This window comes from Pinus tabuliformis, chromosome Q, assembly GCF_031772625.1.
Source record: "Pinus tabuliformis cultivar Carrire ecotype Pingquan chromosome Q, CPIR1, whole genome shotgun sequence".
In the NCBI taxonomy this organism is placed as follows: domain Eukaryota; kingdom Viridiplantae; phylum Streptophyta; class Pinopsida; order Pinales; family Pinaceae; genus Pinus; species Pinus tabuliformis.
This window is the reverse complement of record NC_142296.1, coordinates 1,237,931,459-1,237,943,684: the sequence shown is the minus strand read 5'-3', so window position 1 is coordinate 1,237,943,684 and position 12,226 is coordinate 1,237,931,459. Positions and strand designations below refer to the sequence as shown.

Genomic DNA, 12,226 nt, shown 5'->3' with positions numbered 1-12,226 from the left:
TCATGCACCTAACTTATATCATAATTCCCCATCAATAACTCCATTTGTTTCATGTCGTACGCTAAAATTAAGGATTTGTAACAGAATTATAACAGAATTGTCATCCCAACGAAAAAGGAATAGACCCGTTGTCGAACATGGTGGAGCCTGACATTTAGCTGTCTCTACGTATGAAATACCATTTCAAATACATGTTTGCGTATGTAATAGAATACGGCGCATTGAAAAATCCGTATCGTATTCTTCCCGCATGCCTGCATGTCCAATTTTGACCTCCATCAATGCCTCTGAATTGAAGCACACGGACGTCATAAGCATTTAAAATCAATTGAATGCAGTAGGTTCACACCACTGGCCAGGCCGCGCAAAAATTCGACGGACAGAGAAACACCTCCACAGACCCACCCTCGGCCGCTGCATCGTCTCCGCCAACTGGCGATTCAGATGAGCGGAACGCCTTCGTCTCCAAGGATGGCGGCTGAGATGAAACTATGATTCTGGCCGTCCACAGATTAAGCCCTCCGAAGATGGATGCTTTGACAGAGCTCTGCGACGTCCTGGCGCAGCACCCGCAGCTAGCGGTCGAGAAAGTGGGCTGGATTCGGAGCAGATGCCCTCCGCCGGGCTCCCTGAGAGACGGATCTCCCAGGGTCACAAATTCTCACATCAATGCAGTGCTCGCCATGGCGAGGTTTCTCTCACAGGCGCCGGCCAAGGCCGCCAAAGATCAGTTAAAAGTCGTTCTGGAGTTCCTCGAAGCGGTGCCTCGGTCTTTCAATAAAGATTTCTGGCCGAAATCCTTCGGATTGGAAGACATTGCGGGATTCTTTACAGACCTGACAAAATATTTGGCGAAGATCGTGGATTCGGACGGGGATGTGTGTGCAGAAGTTAGCAGTGTAATTGCCGGTGTTATACAGAGCATTCAGGGTTCTTATTACGATTCGGCCATCTGCAGGGCTTTTCTCACTTCCTTGCCTCAAAATTGCCCGCGGCTCGAGCCCGCGGACGCAGAGAGAATAAGTGCGTGCTTGCTGGATCACTGGATTGTACCGACTACGAGCAGCAATGCTTTGGTGGCCTCGTCGCCGTCGGACACGTCGTCATCTCAGAGCTCTTCGCCTTATGCGAGAAAGCAGGCGTCGTTCTTGAACGGCGAGGGTTCGAGTCCCGACGGGGCTGAGACACCCTGTTCGACTCCGAGAAGCACGCCTTCGAAGATGAAGGGGAAGGAAGAGTACAGAGAAGGCGGGGACGATGTTGTCAAATCTGCCAGGGCGAATGGAGGAGCCGGCCCGGCAGGTCGCAGTAGCCTAGATTACTTGGCCCTGACTTATGGCTTCAATGACGCAGCGGCAGCAATGAAACAGCACGTGGCGGCATTCGAAGAAGAGCCAGTCGAGGTCTTGGAGAAGCAGGAATTTGCCTTCAGATTGTTCGCGAATTTCTTGGAAAAAGGATCCGTTAAAGACCTGCATTTGCAGCAGCTCAGGGTTGCTGCGGCGATACAGCTCAAATCTTTACCTGCTTTTCTAAAGGTACGTGGATGAATAATATGGATTGCATAAAAAAAAACGAAAATGTTAATTTTGAGAATCCTGAGGCGTATTGCAAAAATTGAATGTACCAAGTGAAATTTAGGCCGGTGTTACTGGTCAAACCTTTACCTGCTTTTCTAAAGGTACGCGGATGAATGGTATGGATTACATGAAAAAGCGAAATAAAATGTTAATTTTGAGAATTCTGAGGCGTATTTCGGAAATTTAATGTGTCAAATGAAAATTATGCCATTCTTGATTAGTAGCCAGAAAATATGCCGTTCTGATTCGTTAGGTTGGGGTTTAACATATTGTAGGCAATGCATCACGGGGTTTAACATATTGTAGGCACTGCATTGCGAATGATATGAAATTCGTCTGTTAAAATCACTCTTTAGAACATAACCTTTACATACTGCATTATGAAAATTCTGAAATTTGAGAGTTTAAAGAACGGATAAAATGCTGAAATCTTTACTTGGTTATCTGAAGACTGAAATTACATGTATGAAAAAATAATTGCATGAAAAGGGATGCATATTTGTTAATTTCAAGGCATGTGAGGCACTGAGGTGCCAAATGAAATTTAAGGCCCACTTGTTTAAAAGTTAGCTTTAAGATTTCCTAATGTGGTATCTAAAATTTTCTTTTAAACTCTAGTCTGTCAAATCAGATGCAAAGTTTACAATTTATGGCATTACTGTCTATATACCCAGAATATTTGCCATTCTGATTTGGCAGGCCAGGGTTTAAAATTACGGAAATCTGAAATTTTACTGTTCAGAAAATTCTTTAAAATGAAATTTTTGGTACCACGTTATTAAAATTCTGAAATTTGACAGTTCAAATAACTTATAAACGCTGGATTCTTTACATAGTTTTCCGAAGGTCTGCATTCAAATGGAAAACATGTTGGTTTTGAGACCTTAACTGGCTCCAAACAGTCTTGAGAGGTCCCAATTTTAGGTTTATTTTACAAATCTGATGCACTGAATGCAATTTCTGCCATTCTTGTTTAGCCACCAGAAAACATGCCATTCTCATCTGGCAGATTAGGGTTTAACATAGTAAATAAACTCTACATTATGAGAAATCCGAAATTCGACTGTCTAAATAACTCTTTAACACAGAATTATGGATACCACCTCACGAGAATTCTGAGATTTGACACACACTCACTGATAAAAAGATGAAACCTTATATTTTGACTTTTAGAACTACAAATATGGATTGCAAAACAGGGAAAACAATTGTTAATGTTGAGACAAAATTGGCCCCAAACAGTGTTGGATGCTCCCATTTTGTATTTTATTTTGAAACTCTCATACAGCAATTGCAAAACAAGCCATCCTTGTTTAGCATCCAGAAATTACTCTATTCTGATTTTGCAGATTAGAGTAAAAGCTAAAGAATTTTAGTTACTACATTAAGACAAATGTGTAATCTATCATTTTGAAAGCTCTTTAAAACAGAATTACAGCACCACTTAATGGGAATTTGGAAATTTAATAGTTCAAATAATTGATAAAAAGCTGAAATCATTAACTATTTTTATGGAAGACACAAAAAAACATGGATTGCATAAGAAGGAAACAAAAAACTATTATAACAAATTTGTGACCTCAATTGGCCAACTGGCCCCAAGCTTTTGCTGTGGAGACTGGAGAGTCCCATTTTGAGGTTTATTTTTGAAACTCTGATGCATCAAATTCGTTCAATAGCTAGATAACGTGCAATTCTGAATTAGCAGATTATATCATGAGAAATCTCAAATTTAAGAGTTAAAAAAAATCTTTAGAACATAATTTTATATACTTTATTATCAAAACTCCGAAATTTGATGGTTCAAAAATCCCCAGATAACTGATAAAAAGCAGGCTTAAATTTCGACTTGTAGAAAATAGACCCCAAACAGTGCTGGACAATCTTGTTTTGAGGTTTATTTGAAAATGTAATGCAAGTATGCATTTAATAAGTGTTAAATTTAGTTAACGATGGTATGTTCTATGCTTAGCACAATTACTTCAATGTATTTGAAGCAGCCCAATGGCAATTTCAAAATTAGTTTCCAATAGCAATCACATTAACCATAAATCACATTGACAGTAACAGTAGATAGAACATAAAATAAAATGCAGAAGACAAGCCAAGATAAGAGGACACCAGATTTGGCAGATGCCAGGGAAAACCCCCAATGTGGGGAAAATTCTTTGATCAATTCTTCTTATTATTATATGAAATGTTCATCACAGAGAGAGAGAGAGTACAAAAAGTCAAAATTGACTTGCCAAATTAAAGTCAAACAGCCTTGTCAAATCTGCAGTCAACTGCAGTCAAACTCAGCCCTGACCAGAAAGTCAAAAATGGTCAACGCAGCTGTCAAACTTCTCCTTTGAAGCTTGGTCAAAGGCAGTCAAACTTGGCCTCTAGCAGTGGTCAAAGTCAGCCCAAAACAGTCATAAAATCTGTGGTCAAACGTGGTCAACATGAAGTCAACCCTGTCGTCATACAGACCTGCGGCCAATGCAGGCCAAACAACCCAGAATTTCTCGATTTCTGTGCCAATCAATGTGGCCTGGTCAAACAGTCAAACCTTTCAAAATCACAGTCAAATTTGGTCAAACAGATCCTGGTCAATGCTGGTCAAAGCTCATCAACAGTCCTGAAATTTGGCCCTGCAATCTGCCCAGAAAATTCGTCTTCCTTGCCACACATGTGAGAGAAAAAGAATGCCCAATAGCTGTACGAACCAATGAGAAAAGGAGAGAGAAGAATACGTGAGTGATGATAATGCTCAATGGGGTGAGAGGTCACTTGTATTTATACAAATTGTTGAGGGTGAAGCGACACGTCCATTGGGCTTCATGAGACTACATGATGATGTGGCCGACTTGAACAATTTGCACGTGTGGGCATAAATTAAAAAACACACTTCTGCTTGTCCAAATTAGATGATCTTTATATAAATTTTGGTCCCCTCGAAAAGAGGAATTTAATGCAATCATCATCTCCATCAAATGAGCTGTCCAAAGTGGAATTTGGCCATAGTTGCTAATTTTAACAATAAGCCATTCTGATTTGGCAGACTAGGGGTTAAAATAGAATTATAGATACAGCATTATGAGAAACTTGGAATTTGACAGTTCAAAAATCTCTTTAAGAAAGAATTATAGATATAGATATTGAGAATTTTGATATTGGAGTTCAATTAAGACAAAAGCATCTGTAGTCTTTACCTACTTTGCAGCAGGTACGTGGATGAAAAATACAGATTGCATAACTAAGGGGAAATTGTTAATTTTGAGACTGCAATTGGCCTCAAACAAAGTTGGACGGTCCTGTTTGAGGATTTTTTTTGGGGAATCTGATGCTCTGAATGCAATTTAAGCCATTCTTGTTTAATATTCAGAAAAGATTTCATTCTGATTTGACAGATTATGGTACAACAGAGCATTGACTGTGTTAGCATGGCTTTTCCAGCCCGAGTTGACCTTAGGAGTGACAATCCACAACTTCAGAACGATCAGACATTGGCTCTATGGCCCAGCAACCTTGCTCGCAGTTTGCAGCCTCGAGAATGGTTAACAGGCTGTTTTGTTGTTTGAAACGACCTCAGGAAGATAAAATTGGCTGCAAATATTTGGCTGAGATAAATGCCTCCTTCGCTGTCTTGACGTTATGCCTCAGGAAGTATAGGTGGATGAAGAATTTACACCATAAGTTCCTTCACCAACGAACCATGGAAAAACCCTCATTTTGCTTGCCAAATCAACAGTTGAACGATTTCCCTTAGAAGAATTATGCCAAACAAATGATGAGGAGAGAAGGTTGACTAGGGTGGAATCTTTCACCATCGAAATCAGTTAGAGAGAAGGGGATCAACTAGGGTGGGATCACCTCCATTGAAACTAATTAAAGAAAAAGGGGTCTTAAAACCCTTAGAGCCGCAACTCAAAAGAAACAAAGATATTCCCATCCAAATCGATGATGATAAAATGATTCTCTCTCCCTCTCTCTTATTTATAGATTCCTCATGGGGTCTCCTTTCCTTATTTAATGAGAGGGGTTGCAAGTTTAGCCCCCAAATTTGGCTTTTTGCCGTAGCTACCCCAAATTTACCCATTGTTGCCCCCAAAACATTGGATAATGGGTTTCTCCTTTATCAATGACTATAGCCTATGGGGTTGAATAGGCTATTTTGTCCTCCTTTTGGAAATTAATCAATAGGGAACAGTACAGAATCACTGCCATGTCTGTACTCTGAACATTCCCTCTCTTTCTAATTATCATTGCAATAGTTAATTTGATGGATTTTGAGGAGACCAATTCTTATGTTGGAATTTCCAAATGCTGATTGAATTTCGATTGTGATAGGACTTCGAATATTGAAGCTCGACTATTTGATATTCCCCCTGTTAGGTGCAAGTTGAGAAGTTAGTTGAGGGGCTCCAAGCTTTAACTTTCGATTCCTTTGTTCTTCAATAATTCCGATTCGTAATTGAAATGATCCAAGCTAGAGATTTGGATTCTTTTGTTTTTGAATGATTCATTGTTGAAAGGATCCACGTTGGACTCTGGAGTTTTATATTCTTCATGTTATGGTTTTGTTGGTTGACCACTAACCATTTTGGTTTGAACAATGTGGTGGTTTTGGGTGATCACTAACCAATTTGCTTCGAACAATCTGATGGTTTTGGATGAGCATTAATGAATTTGATTTGAATAATGTGGTGGTTTTGGTTTACAACTAATCATTCACTTCACTCGTGTAGGAGAGTTTCTTTTTATTAATGTGCACCCCCCTTAAGTGTAGACGATACCATCTTTGACTTTAGAGAACATATAGAATTGGATGGGGATCAAGACATCGACTCTCCACGCGACAAACTCTTTGACAATGTTGGAACTTATTACCTAGAAATTGAACATCTTCAAGAAATCCAGTGCTCACAAACTAAACTGGTTTGAAGTAATTTGGGATATGAAAGATGGTGCCTTTGCCATATCCTAATCCATGTTGATTTTTGTTGAATGATAATTCTTCCCAAAGTTTGACAAACATCTTGGAAAGATCATTTTATTGTTCTTTTTCTTCTTCAATTTTACTATTGTTGTTGCCATCATTTTGTCCTTGTGACTCATTTTCAATCACTGTTTCCTTCATCAATTCACTGCATGATTCTATCTCAATCATATTTTCTATTTCCTCTATATCAACCATCAATTCCTCTGTATCACATTTAGCACGAATCATCTGCGTTATGTCCTGTCTGTCACAAATTACATCAATCATTTGTATAATGTTTTCTTTGTCACATGTTTCATCAACCTTTTCAAGAACCTCCTCTGTATTACATTTTGCATCAATCTTCTTTACTCTAGGTCTTTTCTATCACAACTTGCATCAAATTTTTGGACCGATTCATTTTTATCACAAGTTGCATTAGTTGTTTGGATGAGATTTTTTGTGTCATAAATTGTTTTGATTTTTGTATGAGGTTATTTGTTGCAGATGTTGAATCAAGCATGTCATCAATTTGATTATGCTTACCTCTTAATTTTATTCAAGTGCACCAATCAATTGATCCTTCATATCTATTTGATCTTGAAGATGAATAAGCCAATTGTGTAATTCATTTTTGTAATCTTGTAATTTCATGATTTCTTGAGACATGTTTAATAACGTCTTTCTTGCTATACCAATTTTTTTTTCGCACTTGCTTGCACTTTGTTTATTTATGTCATTCTTGCTTGATTTTAAGTCATCGATCATGCACCCTTGAAGTGCGATTACAATGTCTTTATTTTTGATGATTCACTAGACCTCCATATTCAATTTTAGGTAGGTCTTTTACAATTCACTTTTGTCTTGAATAGAGTTTTTTACTTGAAAAGGTTTTAGGCAATTGTATTTGGACAATGATTTAATCAATTTGATATTAACACGCCTTATTACTTAATGTGTGATGTGACGATAATCAAGTACCAAAACTAAACCAGATAGAGTATCACACATTTAAAATCGTACACAATCAACTAAGTACAAGTATCCTTAGATCCTCTTATTCATTTTTAGGTTGAATTTAGGATATGTCAATGGAAAAATTCTCCTTTGAAGATATCCTTCTTACAATTGCAACCAAATGAGCTACAATGATAATCATGTCTCATCATGAATTATCCTACAAACTTATTTGCAGGTAATAGTAAATTTGAACCTTTTACAAAATAAGGCTCACACTAAGTCTTCTTTTGTTGAGAAGTGTAGCAAGAAAGTCTCAATTTGACTTTGCCTTGGTCAAATTGAGAAAATTTGAATTTCCACATCAACAGACAACTTGGAGGTAGTTAACTGAGGTGACATGGCTCTTGTCACTCAATTAGCTTAGTAAATTCGATTTAGAGGGAGGGCTTGGAGTTCAGTTAAGTATGTGTGATTGCTAAGTTATAGCAATCCAGTTCAATTATTTCCTGTTGTACACAATTAGACTAGTTCCAACTGTAGGTAGAACTAGTGGAAGATCAGTTGTGTAGTGGGACAACAGTCTAACTCAGTGATCATCTAGTTAACTGATCAAGCAACCTAAAATAACTAGTGCATGCAGAGAACTCGAGTTCCTCAGCGATGGTGGAGATTCCAAGGCAATGTACAATTAATTATATACTAGATTGAGTGTACAATTTAGAGTATTGGTCAGGTGATCAATCCTTGGGAATTGTGCAAGCAAATAGGGGGGAAATAGGGTCCTATTTCCTTAGGAATTGTGCAAGGAAATAGGAGCGAGTGCAGGCGGTGCGAGTGCGGGGAGCGCGAGTGCAGGAAGAGTGAGAACAATTGTCCTCAGAGCGAGAGATCACAATTGTAATTGTTTCTCAATTGACTTGATTAATGCAAAACAAGCTTAAGGGGTTTTTAGCAGTTGCTTTCCCTTAGAAACATCTGTATACTTGTGTATTTGATGTGCATGTTTGCACATGTTGTTCTAAATTGTGAATTAATTTCTGCAGAGCAGTAGAGTAGAATTGTGTCTCTTGATTTCGATTAAATTTCTTGAGCAATTGCATTTCTATCACCATATTTTTAGATCTTTTGTTTTTGAATGGTTTCCTTCTTTCATAAAATGTCTCCAACCCTTCATAAAAAATTTCTTCAACCTTTAAACTAGATTCCCATATAATACTTTGTTGATCAGTGTTTGTCATTGATGTCAACCCAAGCAGCACCAAGGGCTACCCTGATCTTGCAAGGGCATTTTGACTTGACAACTCATATTATTTTGCGTCAAAGATCTTCTCGATGGATTCTACTCATCGAGATGTTTTTGTTGATATATGGTACGCCTCCCAGTTCTTCACGGTTTGAGAGTTATTTGCGTTTGAAGTTAGTAACCCAGTTAGTGGGCTAAAACCCTATGGGGTTGTGGCATGGCACTCATAATTGGTTGTGGTCATTGAATAGTCAATAATTAATAGTGTTTTTTTGCTCCTAAAATCCCTCCAACGTTCACTTATTGAGGACCCTCTCAACTCAAGACATTCATATAAATAATGACCCTCATATCCTCCTCTAGTAGGGATTTTGTGGCTTCAAACAAGTCATCGTGGCATTTTCGCTATAATTTTTTTTGTTTTGTTTTGTTAATATCCACAAAGCTTCAGAAGTTGAAATTAAAACCCATTTGAGTCGAAATCTTGATGAACCTCCTGACCCAATTGCAGATCTTGGTTCGCTATATTTTCGGAGATATGACCAGAGGAAGTTAGGGTTTTTGCAGACTTTCGAATTCCATGTCAAAAAGTTGGCGTTGGGAAAATTGTCATAACTTTCTCTCTGAGCATTGGATTCAAATTTTGTAAATAGTCATAGAAAGACGACGGACTGTAGTTCGTTGAGTAGCATTTTTAGGGCCGAAGGTCGCAACAGGACACGTGGCACTTTGTACAAGGTCGCTCTACTGAACCAGTCTATAATCAGGTCATTGTGGGAGATTGGGCATAACTCTTTCTTGAAGAATCCAATCTTGGTCAAACCTGTGGGGTTGGAAAGAGGACTCATAGAGCTACCACATGACGAAATTTCAAACCCTGGAGATCCGAAATTACATAGATACAACAGATTCAATATCGAGCTCCCAGAAGGCAAGAAAAAGCATGCATTAAAGGATCACTGCAGTAAGGACCACACATCAACAGTCAAGGGTAAGTCTCCTACAACAAGGTATGTATGATTAGTGTTTACATTTGAAATATGAGTATCATCTCTGACATATGTTTTTGCAGGACAATGTAAGTATATACAGGGTCTTGGTTATATCTCTATGTCTCTATATGTCACAGTTAGTTTTGATACCACATTTCGGATGTCCTATTCTTGATACTACACATTTGATGCTACATATTCTTGATGCTACACCAAGTATGCCAAAACTATATGATGTTGTAAGTTCCTGTTACTTGTCTTTTCATGGTTGATAGAATGGTCTCTGTTGTTGTTTCTTAGAACTTGGTCCATCACAAGTCTAGGGTCTGTCATCAATTTTTATTATATATATCCTATGAAACCGGATTCGTCCTAACCCCTGGACGAATCCCGAATCGGACGAATCGGACACGATTCTGTCCTGACACGTGTCATATTTCCATGACTCGTCGTGTCATATCCGGGTACGTCGTGTCATGAGCGTGTCAGAAAAATTTGGAACGTGTCACGATTTTTGGAACGATTTTTGGTTTCGGATTCGTTTTTAGGGGTTTAAGTTCGCTGTTTTCATTCGCATTCACTGCTTCTGTATAGACCAACAAGACCACTGTTTCCAAATTGGAAGCTAATACTGATATACATCAATGACTCTGAGACTGGGAGTTGTGCAAAAGCTCTCTGGCAATGACTGTTTTGCTTTATCTTCTTCCTTTTCTTTCATATCAGTCACTGTCAGGCTTCAGCAAATGTTTGTTTCTTGAGCTGATCCCTGGTGGGTTTGCAGAAGCATTGAAGTTAGGTTCTCGTGCAAGTGGGTTCTAGACTTCTAGTGGTTGAGCCTCCAGGGTTTGATCTCCTAATGTTTCCTACTTCATCATTTTGCTACAGCTGTCCTATTAGTTTCATAACAGTGAGAAAATCAAACTTAAATCAACATAAAAACCCCTCACATCTGCAATGTGCATAAATCTAATATGACAGTGGCATAACCTTATTATAATTTTCACTGTTTGTTTCAAAGTGCTCCAGTACAGCTCAGAAAGTACTGAAAATTTTCTAATTATTTGGCACACTTGGCACAGGGAAATTTCATTAGTAACTCATTTATGTGACCAGTACCACTGACATTTATTTGAATTTTGTATGTAATATGCATGCTAATAGCTATAGATGAAGATCTATGTTTGAAATCAATAAATTTGTATCATTAATTAAAATTTGTGTAAGAAATATGCTAATAACTAATTTTTAAGATATATATATATATATATATTTTAAATATATATATATATATATATATTTTAATAAAATAATATATAACGTGTCCTAACCGTGTCTTGTTCCGGGGTCAGCGTTTCCCGAATCCGACACCACGAATCCCGAATCCTACGTGTCCCGAATCCTCGTGTCAGGTGACTTAGTATATATCTTTAGGTCAGTTTTGGATATAGTCTTGCATAGAGTCCAGGCCTCTATCAAGAGTGAGAGTCTTTGTCTACTGCTGCAACAAGTCAACAACACAAGTGACAAGCACACTCTAGGTACACATTGTAATTTTAATTTGTATTTATTCATTATTTTGCACTTACATGTGTTTTGCAGGTAGAGGTAAGTTGAAGGGTATTTTGTTTTGTTTTGGGATTAGTTTCGTCAGGCAAACTTTGCATGCAGGTAGAAGAAGATTCAAGTACAACTTCAAGCAAGAATTCAAGAGCATAAGTATCAAATCAAAGGAAACATTGCAGTGGGACATTCTTTGAAGACATGACATCCATCCACATATTGTAAAGAAGTATCAAGGCCAAGAGTCATCATTGTAAAGTTGTAAAAGAGTCATTTGTAAAAGAGTCATCATTGTAAAAGAGTCATTTGTAAAAGTGTCATCATTGGAAGAGTCATTATTGTAAAAGAGTCAATCTGCCTAGAGTCGAAAAGACATTATTGGGAGGTATAGGAGTCTCTATTGGGATGATGTCAGGGTTGGGTTGCAGGTCATAGTGTGATTGTGTGTTATGTCAAAATCATTGTAAATCATATTGTATCGTGGATCATTGTCCCTGGTACGGGAATCCGCACTCTTGTCTCATTTCAATCATTATAGGGTGGCAGGGAGGTGCTAGGTTGGTGCATGAAGTCCCCTATAGGTTGGAGCTTGTGAACACTTTAGGGTGGTAGGTTGGTCTAGGATGTTGGGGCATCCATTCAGTTGACTATTGAAGAAACCAGGGCGTTGGGGCGTCCTTCCAGTGGGAGCTGGAGAAGAATGCTTTTCTAGAATTCTAGGAAGTTGTTGCTTTCATTTCAGTTGGGGCTGAAGATTAAATAATTTATTAGAAAAATGTTTAGTGGTTTTTGGCTCGGAGGGGGTTTTCCACCTAAAATTCTTGTGTATACTGTGTTATTTTATTTACTGTTATTACTGCATAAACATTAATAATAATTGAATATTAACTAATGCTCTGAAAAGATTTAAAATTGCTAATTGCCA

General features: G+C 38.1%; 1 protein-coding gene across 2 annotated transcripts in view; it reads left to right on the top strand.

Moving 5' to 3' along the window:
* The first annotated feature begins 301 nt into the window (after positions 1–301).
* LOC149224286 (Phosphatidylinositol 3- and 4-kinase family protein) overlaps positions 302–12,226 on the top strand; it is a 328,841-nt gene continuing 316,916 nt past the window's right edge. Inside the window, exon 1 of one of the 2 annotated variants that reach the window (XM_089386063.1) lies at positions 302–1,538. In XM_089386063.1, the coding sequence (XP_089242189.1) occupies positions 492–1,538 (1,047 nt within the window). In that variant the 5' untranslated portion in view covers positions 302–491. Of the gene's footprint in view, positions 1,539–1,606; positions 1,682–12,226 lie in introns of those variants that run through there. The other variant, XM_089386064.1, reaches the window with a different exon arrangement.